The sequence below is a fragment of the Narcine bancroftii genome, chromosome 14 (genome assembly GCF_036971445.1).
Source record: "Narcine bancroftii isolate sNarBan1 chromosome 14, sNarBan1.hap1, whole genome shotgun sequence".
Classification (NCBI taxonomy): domain Eukaryota; kingdom Metazoa; phylum Chordata; class Chondrichthyes; order Torpediniformes; family Narcinidae; genus Narcine; species Narcine bancroftii.
In genome coordinates, this window is record NC_091482.1 from 14,002,475 (window position 1) to 14,021,036 (window position 18,562).

Consider the following 18,562-nt stretch of genomic DNA (forward strand, 5'->3'; position numbering starts at 1 on the left):
TGTACTATCCTGAACACAGGAAAACATAAGAATATTCTATTGTGCACAAATCTTTTGGGATACAGTGCACCAGGGTGACTCAGGTAAATGTAAAAGCTTCAACTCTGGTTACTGTAGGCCAGAGGCAATTATGAAGCATTTAAAGATACAAGTAGTGGATGTATGGGTATTTAATTGGGAAAAAGATCAATGCACTGTCTAGGAGGAATGAAAAACATATCAAAAGAGCAGGAACTCTGGAGATCAGCAACTGCAGAAAAATCCCCGAATCAGAAGAATTCACCCCATCAAACCCTGACCAGGTTCATCTAGAATGGGTAATATCTAAATACAGTAGTGTTTTCTGGAAGGTGGAAAAACTACTGTATATTTTGACGTATGTCAAGTGAAACCCTAAAAAATTTCTCAGAAAAAAGGTGGGGGGGAGGGGTGGTGTCAACTTATAGGCCAGATATACTTTTAAGACCTTAAGTTCACCGAAAAAAAAGCCAGATTGATGTCATTTTGGCATATGTCGATGCTGGAAGCACCTCTCCTCCGCTGGCGCTGCTGCTCTCTGCTGGGCGTTGCCATGATCGCTCTTACCTGGGACCCTGAGGTCGCTGTCGCCACTCCTGCCTGGTAGGCCGAGGTTCCTGCTCCCACCAGGAGCACAATATTGCCACTCCAGCTGGAAGGCCGAGGCTTCTGCTCCCACCAGGAGCACAATATTGCCACTCCAGCTGGAAGGCCAAGGCTTCTGCTACCACCGGGAGCACGATGTTGCTGCTCCAGCTTCATGGGCTGTCGCAGTTCCTGCCTGGTAGGCCAAGTTTTTTTTACCTAATTAATCTACAGCTTTGTTAGTTAAGATTGGGGTGTTTTTAAAAATTTTGGGTTGTTGCCGGACAGCCTGAAAAATGGGGGTTGACTTATACGCCAATATAAAACCATTAAAATGAGGCTTAAAAAAAAAGTGGGCTTGATCTACTGCCAGTTGACTTATACACTGAAATATATGGTATGTCCAGCGTACAAGTTGACCTCCATTATTTGAGAGATTTTTTTGGGGGGTTTCATGACTCGACATCGGCCGAAATATACAGTACTAAAGAGTTGTGTAACCAAAGAGTTAATAACTCTTGTTTGAAGCATATTGTGATTATTTGATTTGTTTTATCAAATTGCAATGAATAAAGAAATACAGTTATTAGGTTAAGTCATTGTCTAGTATAATTGCCATAAGACATAGGAGCAGAAATATGCTATTCAGCCCATCGAGTCTGCCTTGCCATTCAATCATGAGCTGATCCATTTTCCCACTCAGCCCCACTCCCCATAATCTTTAATGCCCTGCCTAATCAAGAACCTATCAATCTCCCTCCTTATATACACCCAGTGTCTTGGCCTCCACGCCTCCTATGGCAACAAATTTCACAGATTTACCACCTATGGCAAAAGAAATTTATCCACATCTCTGTTCTAAGTGGACATCCTTCACTCCTGAAGTTGTACCATCTTGTTTCCATGGTATGAAAGTTAGGCTTTCTACATCTACTCTGTCTATGCCTTTCAACGTGAGAAATGTTTTAATGAGATCCATTCCTCATTCTCCTAAAGGCCAAGATCTGTCAAATGCTTCTCATATGATAACCCTTCCATTCCTAGAATAATATTTGTGAACTTCCTCTGAACCCTCTCCAGTGTCAGTGCACCCTTTCTTAAATGAGGAGCCCAAAACTGTTCACAATACTCCAAGTGAGGCCTCACCAGTGCCTTATAAAGCCTCACATCACATCCTTGCTCATATTTTATTTCTCTTGAAATAAATGCCAGCATTGCATTTACCTTCTTCACAACCGACTCAACCTTCAAATTTACTTTCAGGTTATCCTAGACAAGGACTCCCAGGTCCCTTTCCAATTTTTTCCCTATTTCAAAAATAGTCTGCCTGTTTATTTTTTTCTACCAAAGCGCAAGCCAAACACTTTTCGACATTGTATTTCATTTGCCACATCACTGTCAGCCTAGGTGTTTCTGCAGCCCCCCTCATTCCTCAACACTGCCTGCTCCTTACTTACCTTAATTTAATCTACAAATTTTGCTACAAACCCATTCATTCCATCATCTAAATCATACATGTACAACATAAAAAGAAGTGGCCCCAACATTGACCAGAATATGATCTTTGCTTTCTGCCAATCAGCCAATGCTGTACCCATGCAAGTATGTTTCCTGTTTTACCCTGGGCTCTTATCTTGTTAAGTAGCTTCATGTTGCGACACATTGTTAAAGGCCTTCTGAAAATCTAAATATACAACATTCCACTGCATCTCCTTTATCCAGCCTGCTTGTCACTTCTTTAAAGAATTCCAATAGGTTTGTCAAGCAAGATTCTCCCTTAAGGAAACCATGCTGGCTTTGGCCTATCTTGTCTTGTGCCTGCACTCCATAACCTCATCCTTGTCAATCAACTCCAACATCTTCCCAACCACTGATGTCAGACTAACTGGTCTATGATTTCCTTTTTGCTGCCTCTCTCCCTTCTTGAATAGTGGGATGACATTTGGAATTTTCCAGTCCTCTGGAACCATGCCAGAATCTATTAATTTCTAATAGATCATTATTAATACCTCCACAATCTCTACTGCTGCTTCTTCCAGAACCTGAAGGTGCAATCCATCTGGTCCAGGAGACCTATCCATCCTTAGACCATCAAGAGTTCTGTGCAGCTTCTCCCATTGACATAGTAATTGCACTCATTTCCTTTCCCTGATACCCCTGGATATCTGGCACACTGTGAATGTCTTCAACAGTGAAAACTGATGCAAAATACTCAGTTAGTTCTTCTGCTATCTCCTTGTCTCCCATTATTATTTCTCCAGCGTTATATGTTGCCTTTAATTAGCAACAAAAGATAGACAAAGAAATGTAAAAGTTGAAACATGTAAGGCTACATGACCTGCCTTGTCGGTGAGGTTGTGGAAATGGAGAGAGAAATATTGACCCAATTTTTGGATGACCTGGATGTTCTGCTTCAGATAGAGATTTACCAGTGAGTTACAGAAAGCTGTTAATATTATGTTTCAACAGCTATTATATGACACTATGGAAAACTTTGTTCATTGTGTAAGTGCAGGAGGCGATAGATAGAAAGAAGTAGATAGAAAATTAAAATGGCAGGCGACAGGAAGCTTGGAGCGTTTCTGCTAACTTTTAATCTTCACGTGATGTTCAAGAATGTACACCAAAATAACATTTTGTTGCTTCAGCAAATAAAACTTACTAGCTGCCATCACGTTATTTACTCTGAGTCAGGCGAATTCCTGATTTAACTCAGAGTTATCACTCATAACTCTCAGGAAGAAAACATACACTTATCTTGTTAATTGATTATGTTTTCTACTGCAGTTTTTTGAAATAAAATCAGTTTATTCTGCAGAAAATGTATAGCCACTGTTCTTTCAATAACAGACAATATTTTGCATGGTTTTTCTTTGTGCAATCCACATGTGCCATCATATTTTATTTAACCCACTTAGGTTCTGTGGTGGAACCACTGTGTAACTGCTAGTACTGTCTAATATGAATATATTGTTTGGCTGGCCTGCCCCTGTACCTGTAACTCCTCCTCTGAGAATTCCCATAAAGGCAGTTTAGCCTTGGAAATGGGCCAGCAACATGTCTGCAGTTTATAGGGATTAAAACCTATTCATCATTCGAGTCATTGATAGCGTATCAATTTACTTTCATGCCATGGACAAGGCAATACGGATAAATAAACTGGACACCAATCCTAAAGCTCACTAGGCCTCCAGAAAGTTTGATCAATGGCTGCACTGCCTCAACGCCTTCATGAGACGAAACAAGCTGCAGAGCGAAGAAAATAAATGGGACCTGCTCTTCGCACAGGTCAGCCACCGCATTTTCACATCCAATTAACAACTTCTGTTGGTCTGGATTCTGAGACTTACTGATTTTTTTTTCCTTGAAGAAGGACTCAGGCCCGAAACGTCCACAATATATCTTTGTCTCCTATAGATGCTGAAAAGGCCAGCTAAGTTCCTCCAGCATTTCAGTGTTTTTACTAACTCGTGGCATTCAGCAGGAACCAAGAAAAACTGGTGACCCAAGTTTCAATACAATGGAATTTACAATGGCCAATTCAGAACTTGTATCACGCTTATGGTTGAAAAACAAGATCAAGAAGAGTCGTTATCCTTTCCTTGTGAATGTATTAGTGTGGTGACCCCTCTTTCAGAGGAGAGTTCTGATTCTCATAAATTCTATTTGTAAAGGTAAATGGAGGAAACATGAATTTCATTACCCACCCACAATCAATTCAACAGATTGTAACGTATGATACATCCCACTTCCCTTACCGACCCCACCAAACAATGCTGATGTTTTACCTGTTTCTGGGTTACTGCTGAAAAATCAATTACTTGTAGCTCAGATTTGTTGTACCTCATACAAGTGTGGCTTACAGTTTCCTAAAGAAGTAAAAGTCCGATGAAGGAGGATGCAATTGCTCTCACCTCATCAGTTATAACTCCACTTCTCCGCAAACAGCTCTTATAAAATGTTATGTTGTTGATTTTATAAACCAGTGTTTATAGACTTCATTAAACAGCCATAGACATTATTATAGTTTGGAGAGAGTGCAGAGGAAATTAACTTGAAGAATATACTGTAAGATTCTATGATTTGGTGATCCAATTAACTACTAATGCATGTATTTATTCCAGTTATGAATCCACATTTATTCAAGAACATCTAGAATTTCCTTGCTAAACAACATAGTATTATTTCTGTATCTGGTTATTTTATTCAGTAGAGCAATCGTTTAAATTTAAAAGAGTAACTGCCCTCCATTGAAAATTAATGTTGGTTGGCTGCCTTATCTTTAAAAGATTTTTAAAAAGACAGTATTTCCTGATAATTTATTATTTAGGAAGAAACCATGATGGGCCAATTTTAAATATTACATGAAATTACATTAAAATGAGTCCCTCTTGCTATGAGGATCAGAACATATAAAGCATTAAATTATAGCGAAAGTTAAAAAGTAACTTTTATGCATCATTCCTTTTCTGATAGTATATTACAAAAGATCTTACATAAAATTAAACAGAAAAAAACTTTCACTTTACATGACATAAAATATTTGCATAGATTAACATAAAATATGATTTTCTTTTCATGGAATAATTTATATTATTGCCATTCTAATCTAAATGCATCCTTTAGTTGAATTCAAGAGAATGAAGTTCCAGTCTCGTTCATTTTCAATTCAATCAGGTAAATGTGGTATCCATATGAATTTCTTTCCTATTTATTTTTATAGCATTTTCTAATTTTTTTTTTAGAAGCAAAGTTAATGTTATCTCACGAAAAATAATTTCCAAGAAATATTAAATCTATTTCTCTCTCCACATACGCTGCCTGAGCCACTCTGTGTTTTCTTCTCTTCAATATTTGGTTCCTGTGCCTCTTCTCATATTTTTTATTTTAAACTTACAATAATAGTCAAGGCGGGTAAATAAATCAGCAGTATTTTTAAAAAACTGCTTCCTGTAGATTTTTGGGGGGAATATTCTCTCATTGACACTGGGAAATATCACAAGGGAACTCCAATTTGAAAATGAGGAGATTGCATTGGCTTTTACTTCAATATTCACATTGGAAACCGCTGATAAAACAAATTGATGGACAGCAGATATGTATCACTACTTCAATATTTATCCTTCAGTAAATCCAGGCTACATTTCAATAATTAATTGCATACAAAACCCTATGCCTCTGAGAGGCATGACAAAAGGAAATCTTCTCTTTTAACCTTCATCTTCTGGCTAGTTCCTTACCTTCTAACAGGTGTTCTGGACTGATTGCTATCTGATATTAAGATAATATCACTAAATTTTGGTAACATTAAATCTAACTTATGTTAAATTCAAATGAACTAGGCAATCAAAGAATCCACCAATATTTTCTGTGGGTCTGAGAAGACAAATATCATAAAACCAGGAACCCTGAACCTTGAATATAAACCTTCACACATATATCCCAGAGATCAGTGGAAGCAATAATCTGAAATAAAGGATGGACTTGGAAGGAGATACTTTCACTGTTGTAAAGTGCAACACATTGCCTGAACAGTATAATCCAAGAATGATCGTAGATCAGAGACTGAAGCTTGAGAAAGCTCAAAGGATGTTAGAATTTTGGTTGATGTGGGGATGTTTTAATGTTTGTTTGCGCACAAGCAATAACTTCCAGCTTTTTTCTGTTTTAAAATCTTAAAATGTAAAAGATTTTGTAAAATTTGTATGATTGTAACTTGAGATACAATGCTAAATGTTTGACCCTTGAGAGCATGTCATTTTTTTAAATGGCTTGGTGAGTATGGTTTGTTAGTTGAAAATGTTGCAAAAGATGTGGCAGCTTATGAGTTCACTTTGTTTTGTAGAGAAAAGAGAGACACCCCCAGTTAAATTTTGGAAAGTGGATTGGAACAAGTGGGAATTTTCTTAACCAGAATGTTTTCCCAAAAATTTTAAAACAGTACATTGTCAACATCCTGTTTTGAAGTTTTAGAATTCTTTTGGTAAATTTGTTTTTTTTGTGTAATGCATGTGTCTTGTAGAGTACAAAGGATTCAGGTCATGATGTTTCTAGAATTTAAATACGTAATGTGCTTGAAGCTCAGTATTTGTCTGATAAAATGATGTTTAGATCAGGGACTGGATCAACCAGCCGCAATACTTAGCTGACGATAGGGAATCAGAGAAAGAAAGCACTTCAAGTGAGAGTCCATTTACTGACAACCTCATTACAGGAAACTTGAATAATGGATACCTAACCCCGGTTCTCATCTAAATGTTCCTGATAAAAGCATGAACGAGAGGAAACAGAAATGTAAATGTAGAGGCAATAAACTATGACGGAAGTGCCAATGTAGTTTGTAGTGAAAGCTAATTCTGGTAGTTAGTGTTGTAGTGGGATAGTTCAGAATAGAAAACAGATGGGAAGGGATGGGATCAGAATCATGAGTGAAAGGTACTCAAAGGTCAGGCAGACTGAGCTGAGAGAGTCAGAAAAATGTGGGCAGAATGTCAGGAGGCACTCCAACCTGGATGGGAGTGAATGCGAAATGAGCTGGGCCCTTTCTGTAGTGGAGCCAACTAGTGAAAAGACATATCAGGAAAGGGGTACCTTTGGAGAGAGGTCCCTATGGTCATTCAAATATTGTCCACCCAGAACCCTTTGCAGATAGGTCAAAGATAACTTTCAAGTGATTTGTGATCATACTGAACTGGGCAATCCTGTCATAGCACAGAACTTTTGCCTATGACCCTGCTGGAGGCCATTGCCCAGTTATACAGAGACCAAACAAAGATAAGAATGTGATGTTGCAATGGACCAAGAGGGGAGGAGCTAGCAAAGCACTATGACTTTCAAAGCTACAATCTTTAAACACAGGCTAAAATCATAAACAGGATAATGTATTGGAAAGCATGTGATCAACTGTCCAGAACAACATTTTATTACCATCACTGCTAGATTCTTGAATATAACCAGTGAGGCACAATAGATGGTATAAATTTAGATCCACATAGATTCAGTACATAATAGCACAGTATTTGGGGAGGGGATCTCCTTGAAATACATTTTGCTGTCCTACTTAGAGTTCCTTTAAACTTAAGCTTCCATGAGTCAATTGTTTGAGGAAGGGCCAGGACTAGCCACTCAGTTTTCAAGGGTACAGATGCTGAAGGCACAATAGAGATGGAGGAGTCTTCTTGTCAGGATGAACAAAGACCTTTTGTATTTACCAGCTTTCATTCCCAGAGGCTTATTCACAGTCACAACTCTGCTACTCATCCTGAAGTAACAGTGCTTTTGATTTCCAAAGAGGTTTCATAGGACCTGGGGTAGGTGGCCAAACGTTTTGCCCATGAAATGGGTTTTAAAGATACCCTTCAAAAAAGAGGTTTAGGGAGGGAAATGCAGAGTGTCAAGCCATTGCACCTGAAGGCATGGCCACCAGCTGGAGCAAATTTGGAGGTAATCTCAATGCCAGAATTGGAAGAGAGCAGATTTAAGGGTCAATGGTTGGAGTAGAGTACAGGAAAGCAGTGGTAAGGACACTAGGGTGGCCATTTACAAATCTCCAAAAAAGAGGACATGGACATAGGTTACCTTATAAATATAAAATATATACAGGTATATCACAGCGTGTTTAAAAATATATATATATATTATTTTTTATAAAATTTAAATGGTATTTCCAAAATAACAAATGCAAACACACTTTGTGTATGTGTGTGTGTGTGTACATGGTAACCTATGACCATGTCCTCCTTTTTGGAATGGCCACCCTAGAGGACACAGAGGGATTGGAAAATAAAGTGAATTAACCCTAGCAAATTATGGTGGAAAAAAAACTATGGTCAAATGTGCTCACTTCTCAGTGAAAAAAATATTAAAAGTGGTGTAAAATATTTCACACATTAATATCAACCAAAAAAATTTTGTAGACTTTTTTTTCCCCATAACTAACATTCTTTTAAAACAGCTTGAAATTATTCTTAAATATTTTATCTCAGAAGCACAAAATGAATACAATACGTGGACAAGATATAAAATGTGAAATTATATTTACTGAAGACCAAATAATCTAAAACAACAAATCACAACTAAAAAAAAATTGTCAATAGACAAAATGATGTGGGAAATATCGTGTGGGTTCAGAGACATGTTTAATTTAACTCAGTAACAGAACAGTTCAACTGAAATCAGTAATTGAGGTGGGTGGGAGGAAATTAAATATAACATGAAATGTAGAATATTGGATCAAATTGGCATCATTATATTCCATCTTCCACGCTTTGAAGCTTCTCTTTATTTTCATCTTTGTTCCTTTGAAATTGCAAGACTCCTCCCTTCTGTGCTGGGATAATTGTGCATAACCATTAAAATCCATTTCAACTTCTCTTTAATTAAAGTGAAGCACGACATATGACGAATTATACTTACAATACTGGCTTTCCTATTGAGATTCATCGCATGCACAGTGAGTCTTGCAGGACTGGTTTAAAAAAAATTTTCAAGTGAAATTTTTTGTAGTTTGAACATCAATTCTTCCCTGAAGCCTGAATACAATAGATGTTTCTCCCATGGCCAGAAAACATGATGCTGGGAAAAATCAGTGAGACAAGCAGAATCTGTGGTGGCATAATAGGTTTATCAACATTTTGGGTTGAGATCCTGCATCAGACCTCATCTCTGCCTAAAAGACATGCGTCTTTTACCTCCACGGATGCTGCTTGATCCTAGTTGTTCTTAAAGCGGACTGTTTATCTTGTTATGAGTTCTGGCATCTCCTTTTGTTTCACCCCCCCCCCCACCCCCCAAAACTAGGTACAATTATTTTCATTCATCAGTATTTTGCAAACAAAGCATCATAGTCAGATCCACGTGACTAAAGTAAAAGTTCAGTTCAAGGTCAGAGTTGCTTTTGCAGACCTAAAGATTCTCAACAGGAAAAGATCAAAATGTTGGGGATTTGGTGAATATCTGTTACCACCATGGTGAAAGAAATAGGTGAATAATGGCTTTTTTTTGTAATTAATAAGCTATTAAGAAAAAAACCCACAGGAAGTGATTGCAGTAAAACATGCTGACGATGAGGGTGACAGACATTTCATTTGTAAGTCATTACTGGTGATAAACAAAATCAGACACACCCTCAATTTCCATTACAGGTTGAGTGCCCAGTATTCAAAAACCAAAAAGATCCAAAAACTGATTTTTTTTTTTAGCACTTACATGATATCACAAGTTGAAAAAATTCACTGTCTGACTTGCCAGTTTGGTAATTACAGAGCTCTCTTTGGTAGAAAATGAAATCTTTGCTCCTGGCCGAGAAGATGCCTAAATGGAGCTGGGTCTAAGTCTTCAGCATCAGCTGTAGCTGGAGTTGGCGATGGCGAGTCCATTCTCAACATCGGGTGTGGCGCTTTCTCCATTGAAGAAGTCACCTCGGGCTCCCGGGCAGGAGCGGGGACCTCAGACTCCCAGACGGGAGCGGGGACCATAGTCGGGGACTGGTGGCGGCAGTGGGGCGGTGTCAGGGATTGGCACCGGCGGTGGGGAGGTGTCAAGGACTGGCAGCAGCAAAGGACAAAAACCATTATTAATGAGGCAGATGACATTGGAGGAACATTTGAAAAAGCCATCGAGGAGAATTTCTAGTGTTTGGTGCTACAATTATCTTCTTTTGTAAGCAGAGAGTAAGTTTTTTTTTTGGTAAATACTAAATATTATTTCACGTGAATTTTCCATTTGTGGCATCATGTCAGTGATCAAAAACCCTGCCGTTGTTTAACTGCTGATACAAATATTCTCCGGATGCTACTGTGCTGCTCAGTTCCGTTGTTCTGAAAATCAAAATAACCCAAAAAACCAAAAAAAATCTGGCCCCAAGCGTTTCAGATATGGGGTTGGAAGAGCAGGAGAAAGAAGCTGGCAGAATGGGGATGCTTTTGCTCAGCCTCCACAGCCACATCTCAAGTGAAAGAGATAGGTATTGGCCATGCAAGGTATGAGTGGCTGCTTAAGAGATAACACAATTTTCTTGGAGGAGCCTGCACAATTAAAATTGCCATTGCACTCAAAGTTATCAACACCCAGCATGATCAGCCAAAAAAGCCCAGGTAATGCATTAAATGGCCTCACTCCCTGCAGTGTGGTCATCCTGTACTGATACACATGAATGATCATTGATTCGATTACTTTAATGGCACCTCTGTGTTTCCTGATGATTGGGACATTGCTCAAAAACCCTTAGTATAAAATACATTTCTTCTGGCTAACAACATTCTACATGTGTAATTTTGTGCTTAAATCATACTGATATATCTTGTGAGATCATGAACTTTCTGCATTGCTCCATTGGGTGGGGATCTTACTTCAGAAGGAAACCACCACAGCCAGTTTCTGGAGGGGTCTTCTTATGGTGGGGCCAGTAGATCTCCTGACAACCTCCTAGTAAACAGGTTGTCTGAGTCTTTACTTCAACCACTGTCTGAGGTTTTACTAACCATGGTGTCGACAGATTTTTGTATTTTACTCCTGGTAAACGGCCTCGTGTCTGATATGTATGGCATCACTTAAAACAGAGATGCAAAGGAATTTCTTTAGATGGATGGTAGGAAATGTGTGGAATATATTGTCACAGGCCGTATTGGAGGCTAGGTCATTGGTGTACTTAAGGCAGAGATTATAGGTTCTTGAAGAGCCAGGGCATCAAAGGTTATGGCAAGAAGGCTGGGCAGTGGGGCTGTGTGGGAAAATGGATCAGCTCATGATTAAATGGCAGTGCAAACTCAATGGGCTGAAGAGTCCATTTCTGCTCCTATGTCTTATGGTCTCATGGACAGGACTTGAATGTCCCTTAGGTGAATGTGGGAGCTAGCTTTCTCTTTCTTGCAACCTCTGCCTCCTCTGCAGTAGTCTAAATGGACAACATAGCCATGTGACTGAAGGAACAAAGCTCTGCCCTGATTGCAATACAGGAAAAGAAGATGCACAAAACTGAGTGACTTCCATTGGAAATATATAGTTTCTGTTTTTGAGAGTCCATCCATACGCATATCATTTTCAGCTAGATGTTAGCCAATCTCACAATTTATTTTTTGCACAAGACCTGATTGGATGTTAATGCTCAGCTTAGTCATATTTTAACACATCAAAAATGGGTGCAATCCATTTTGTAATAAGTTTTCTATCCCTTGACGGTATCACTACATTTTAGAGAAGGAAGAACTTTGATCCTAATCTTGTTTTATAATAGCAATAAATGTATTTTATTTCAATAGCTTTCGGTAGAATAGGTGGAATATTTGATTGCCACCTAAACTGGAGCTGAAATATTAACCTGTAATCCAATATATTTAACTGTTGAAATCTGTGATTGAGCATCTCTGACCTGAAGTTCACGGACCTCTTCAGATCATTCCTCAATACAAAATCGATATTGATTTTTTACACCATGATTAGCTAAGGTGTGAAGTAAAACTTGTACTAACAATATAGTTTTTTGTATATAAGCAGCAAAATTCTTCCATAAATTCTCCAACATTGGGCCAGATGTTTCTGGTACTTTCTGACACCCTTAGTCACTACCCACAGTCTCCCCACGCCCATATTTATCTGGTACTTTTCTGAAATTACTAAGTGCGGCATGGTTAGTATAGGGGTTAGTGCCACGCTATTACAGTGCCAACGACCGGGGTTCGAATCCAGTGTTGTCTGTAAAGACTTTGCATGTGACTCGCTTGGGGTTGCCTCTGGCACCCTCCAAAAATGTACGGGGTTTGCAGTTTAATTGATGTATTTTGGTGGCTCCGGCTTATGGGCTGGAAGGGCCTGTTACTGTGCAGTAATTTTAAATTAAAAATATTTAAAATCCAATTCTTGACATTTTTTTGTTGTGGTTTTACTGACGCATTATAAATGTATTTACTTGTCTCATTGAAAAATTCTTTAAATAATTTCATTGTGAAGGTTTCAACTTCTGGAATCGCAGACTTTTATTCAACTTCTGAAAGGTAATCAACTGATAAAGGAGCATGCTTGTGAAGATGGATATAAATGATATCAATAAATGACCTACACACCCACATCAGGAAATCAAAGAAATGTGGAGAAGATAGGGAGGTGATCATGGAGCAGATCGGTGAAGCTGGATGAAGATCACAACCCCGCAAAGTCAGGGGTGCTGATTGTGTGAGTACCTACAGTGTCAGGTTCCTGCTCAGGAAGGCATTGTCCAGGGAGTTCCTTGACGTGCAGAAACCTTTCCATTTGTCACTGTGATTGGTTTATGATCATTCCAACCATTATAAAAACAGTATGTAGAATAAACAGGAACTTTGAAACCAGGATAAAAAGGGAGTTTGGAACAACCTCTTGGGTCCGATGATCATAAAAGTCTTATTACAATGCATTTATTCTGTGTCATTTCTCAAGGGACTCAATTCAATTTGGAAATAGATAAGTAAGTCATTGCATGGAATTTATTATCACTGCTATTTCCTGGAAGGACAATATTATAATATTTGATATTCATCTTATTCTAAATATTTTTATTTTCTAATGCTCACCTCAATAATTTTATTTCTCCGTGAAATTATTCCGAAAAGACAGGTCAGCAGAATCACCACTACTCCAGCGCTAATTGCCTCATATGGCACATGATCAGGTTTATCTGCCAATCAATATAATGAAAATTAGCCTAACAATTAAACTACATATAAGATGACTCCCATAATTTCCACCTAAAATGTAGGTTTTGAGCTGGACTCACCGTATAATACTACCACAAGTCGGGCACTTACCACTGACCAGTGGAGTGATGCTGCTTGGCAGATTTAATGTACTAATTCATGATATTTTCAAAGTAAATTACTCTGTAAAGGTTTGAAGTTTATTGGCATATTTTAAAATAAACCACTATTGGCTCCATTAACACGATTGGGCGGATGGACCACCCGGGGGGAGCGTTGAGACTTTGCTGTTAAGGTTTGGATTTTATACTTGGCATATAAGATGGCCTCTGGTTTGGGGATTTTTAAGATTCAAATACCATCTTATATGCCAATATATACGATATTTATAGATGAATAATTTGCTTAGATTTTGGCCAAAGAAAGTTGCCATGAAAATAATAGCACACATTCAATCTTCTGATCAAGTTTAACCATATCTGCACAATCTGTGGACAATGCAAGTCTAAGGTAAACAACCAATAGTTAAGAGCAAGAATTTGACAATAAGGTAAATCATAATTTATATCGGAAAGTACTCAGTTCAATATATCTTGAACTTGAGCATTTAAGGAAGGATTCTTTTGCTCTTTTTCATTTTGCCATTTCTTCTTAACCACTAATGTTAGCATTCTCACCTTTCACATTCAGATGGAAGGTCAAATTTCCACTTCCAAGTACAGAATTAACCATGCAGAGGTATGTCCCATTTTCTTCATTCTGTACCTTCTTAATGGATAGACTAAAGACACCACTGTCCCAGTTCACACGGTGTTTGCCTTCCACCAGCTTCAGTATATTGTTATCTTTGTACCAGGTCATCACAGCTGGTGGATTGGACTTCACATTACAGCTTAGTGTTACATCAAGACCATTATATATTTGCACTTGGTCATCACCATTCCTACTCAAAATAGGGATAACTGCAACAAATTAAACACCAAAACATAAACATTACTATGGAGAAAATCTTAAACATTGATGCATGTTCAAGTTGTAAACATTGACGTTTAAAATGCCTATCTAAATGATCGTAGGACCCTTCATGCACTACCTCACAACCTATTTCACGTGTAAGATTAAATTTCAGTGAATGGAAGTATTGACAACAAGGAAAAAAATTATGCGTTTAAATAAATTTTAAGCTGCATTTTTGGTAGTAAGTATGAATACTGAAGGAATCATGTTTTAGCTTGAATGATATTCTCATTGCACGGTTTTGCACCATTGATGTTTCAAAGATGCCAGTTGAATATCTATTAATAAGATTAGCAGAAAGCCTGGAAGTTGCTTTGGGGATATAGCAAGTTGTTATGTACTGGAGTACATCTTCCAAAAGAAAGTAAAGGAAAGTAAGCTGCAAAATAACAGTTACATAGGAAGGTACAATCAATGAGATCAAAACAGAAATTACTATAAATATTTAGCATATCAAAAATCAATGAAAGAAAAGGTCTTTTCAATATGAAGAAAGGTCTTTGACTTGAAATAAAAACACAAAAATTGCTGAATAAAAATCCTGGCTGAGGAGGAGAGAAAGGGCAGGAATAAGAGCACAGGCCAACAGGTAAAAAGTCATAATTGGTCATGGATGGGAGGACATGATACGAAAGGTGAAAACTGATTGTGGAAAGGGGTGTGGCTCTGTAAATGCAAGGTTGGAGGATAGGAGATGTAGGGATAGGGGAAGGGGAGAGATGGCGGGGGAGTGGGGACAGCTAATGGTAACCAGAGAATTCATTGTTAATGCCAATTTCCGGGTGGTCTCAAACTGGCTGTATATGAGACCATGGATAGACATGTTGGCATTTGAATGTGTGGGAAATTGAAATGGGTAGCCACTGGGAGATCCCCACTATTTCAGCAGACAGAGCGAAGGTACTCAACGAAACGATCTCCCAGTCTGCATCCAGTCTCTCCACTGTAGAGGAGGCCACAACGGGAGCATGGATGGAGTAGAAGACCCCCTGTAGATTCACAAATGAAGTATTTCTTCACTTGGAAGGACTGTTTGGGGCCCTGAATGGTGGTGAGGGAGGAAGTGTGGGGACGTGCAGCACCAACTGCAGTCATAGGGATAAGTATCAAGTAGGTGATTGGTATGAAGGGTAGAGTGGACGAGGGAGTCTTGGAACGAGCAATCTCTGCAAGAGGCGGAGAGAGGATGGGAGGGAAAGATGTGTTGGGCGATGCGATCACATTGTCGGTGGCAGAGATGGTAGAGGATGATATGCTGGATGTGGAGGCAGGTGAGCTGGTATGCAAGGACAAGGGGAATCCTGTCCTTGTTGCGCTTGGGGGTGAAGGGGGCCAGGGTAGATGTGAAGGTAATGGAGGATATGCTGGTGAGGGCTGAGTTGATGGTAGTAGAGGGGAAGTCATGGTAGTTGAAGAAGGAGGACACCTCTGATGATGTGGAATAGAAGACATATCCTGGGAGCAGATATCATGGAGATGGAGGAATTATGAGAAAGGAATGGAATCCTTACAGAGACAGGGTGCAAAGAGATATAGTTGAGGTAGCTGTGGGAGTTGATGGATTTGTAGAAAATATCCGTCGAGGCTTATTTGACTTGTTTTGACTTGAAATGTTAACTCTGCTTTCCTCCCCATGGATGCTGAATAATTCACTGTTTCATCATTGCTCACACCATTTACATTTCTCCTGTCATGACACCACGATTATATATTTCCAGAACAATGAAAAAAAGCACAGCTAGCATAGCGATTAGTACAATGTCAACAACCCAGGGTCAAATGCAGCACTGTCCATGAGGAGTTTGTATGTTCTCCCTTGATCTTTGTTGGTTTTCTCATGATGCTCCAGTTTCCTCCCACCCTCCCAAAAACATACAGGGTTGGTAGGTTCATTGGCTATAATTGGTCAGCTCGGCCTTCATCAGTCAGAAGGGCTTTTTATCATGCTGTATCATTAAAATTAGAATTTAAAAAATTATACTTTAGCCTGTATGTTTAAAGCAACATGTGGGGGAAGAGAAACTCTTTGTCAATTGCTCAGGTTGACCTCGAGGCTAACATAGTTACCTGGTGTCAGTGGAACATGTCTAAAACTGAGGTTCACCTGCAGCAAATGCCCAATGCCTCAAACCACCCATGAACAAAAGCCTGAGTTCTGGGCAAGCCTCTGGAGACCCTTCCTGCTGTGGCCAGGATGAACCAGGATTCCTCAAAGTGGAAAACCTCAGACAAAATCAATTTTTCAGCTTTGGAGTATGATTCCATTGCATTGCATACCTTAAGGCAAAGGGCATCAATCATCCCAGTACCCAAGAAGAGTAGCGAAGGCTGCCTCAACAACTACCGTCCAATAGCACTAACTTCTACTGTGATGAAATGCTTTGATAGGCTGGTCATGGCCAAAATTAACACATACCTAAGCAAAGATCTGGACCCACTGCAATTTGCCTGTCATCACAAATACTCCACGGCAGATGCAATGTCGTTGGTTCTCCAATCTGGATCACCTCAAAAACAGCAATTCATACATATGGCTGCTCTTCATAGACTACAGCTCGGCCTTCATTACCATTATTCCCTCAGTGCTGGTCAAGAAGCTACAAACTCAAGGCCTCTGTACCCACCCTCTGCAACTGGATCATTGAAAAACCATAGTCGGTACGAATTGGAAACGTATCCTCCTCACTGATCATCAACACAGGTGCACCCCAAGGATGCGTGCTTAACCCATTGCTCTACTCGCTATACACCCATGACTGTGTGGTCAGGCACAATTCCAATGCCATCTATAAGTTTGCCAATGACACCATAGTTGTCGAAAGAATCACAAATGGGAATGAGGAAGCGTAAAGGAGGGAGATAGATCAGCTCGTTGAATGGTATAATAACAACCTTGCGCTCAAAGTCAGCAAAGAGGAAGTCGGGGAAAACGAATGGAGGGGTCAGTAGTGGAGAGGGTCAAGAACTTCAAATTCTTGGATGGCAACATTTCCGAGGATCTGTCCTGGAGCCTCCATGTTGATGCAATCACAAAAACGCCTCGCCAGCTGCTTTACTTTGTGAGGTGTCTGAAGCGGTTGGCTATGTCACCGAAAAATCTTATAAACTTGTACAGGTGTATCGTGGAGAGTATTCTGGCTGGCTGCATCACTGCCTGGTATGGAGTCGCCAACTCTCAGGACAAGAATAAACTCCAGACAGTTGTTAACTCGGCCTGCAATATCACAGGCACCAGACCACTCCATTGAGGATATCCACTTGAGGTGGTGTCTTAAAAAAGTAGCCTCTATCTTCAAAAGACCCCCATCACCCAGGCCATGCCCTTTTCACTTTGCTGCCATTGGGGAACAGGTCCAGGAGCCTAAAGACGAGCACTCAGCGGCACAAGGACAGCTTCTTCCCCGCTGCAATCAGATTCCTGAATAATCAATGAATCAAAGACACTGCATCACTTTTTTGTGCATTATTATTATTTTTATTTTATTTTATTTTTTATAGTAATGTTGTAAGATGGTTATAATATGAATGTTTGCAGTATGATGCTGCAGCAAAACACTGAATTTCATGACTTGTTCATGACAATAATTACTGATTCTGATTCTGAAGTTTCCATAAGATTAACCATTACTTTCTAAATACAATAAAACCTCTAGTATCCTGTACCTATGGCAATTGGTAGATGCTAGATAAATGAGTTTTCCGGTTGCTTGAGACTGCGTTTTGCATTAATGGAGAACTAAGGGCGAGGTGCACCAATTTTAAACTTGCATATTTTTTAACCATTTATTTTCGGTGATTTTGTTTTTGCTTGAATTCCTGACAACAGGGGTTTTACTGTAATCCTTTTTGGATAGTTTGACATAAATAATTTCCCTGTATTCAGTACAACAATTTTGTTCCAACAATTGCAACCTGAAGTTCTGTATTCTCTCCTTTCCCTCACAACTCCGATCAACACCAACAGATTTTACCCTTGCTTCGCAGTTAAAGTACTTAAAACTGTTAACATTCTTGTAGTCCATTATCAGCAATGTTTCTTGTGGCCTTAATTGTAGACAAGATATCTGAAGTTTCATTATTCCATTGCCTTAATATGGTATTAGCATTACCCCAAAGAATTTTAGTTCATAATTTTCCTGTTCTTTTATGACATATTTGCATTGGCAATTGCTGTTTTAGAATGTTTAATACTATCAACCTTTGATCTTTTTTTATAGTTATGTTTTTAACAGATTACGTTGTTGTGTCATGCAATTTACTTGGATTTATTTAAT

General features: G+C 39.1%; 1 protein-coding gene across 2 annotated transcripts in view; it reads right to left on the reverse strand.

Annotated features, from left to right (window-relative positions):
- Positions 1-5,195: 5,195 nt before the first annotated feature.
- LOC138749555 (beta-crystallin A1-like) overlaps positions 5,196-18,562 on the reverse strand; it is a 137,927-nt gene continuing 124,560 nt past the window's right edge. The window contains exons 3-6 of one of the 2 annotated variants that reach the window (XM_069911074.1): positions 13,949-14,233; positions 13,149-13,252; positions 9,019-9,070; positions 5,196-8,927 (exon numbers count right to left, since the gene is read on the reverse strand). In XM_069911074.1, the coding sequence (XP_069767175.1) occupies positions 9,032-9,070; positions 13,149-13,252; positions 13,949-14,233 (428 nt within the window). In that variant the 3' untranslated portion in view covers positions 5,196-8,927; positions 9,019-9,031. Of the gene's footprint in view, positions 8,933-9,018; positions 9,071-13,148; positions 13,253-13,948; positions 14,234-18,562 lie in introns of both variants that reach the window. The other variant, XM_069911073.1, reaches the window with a different exon arrangement.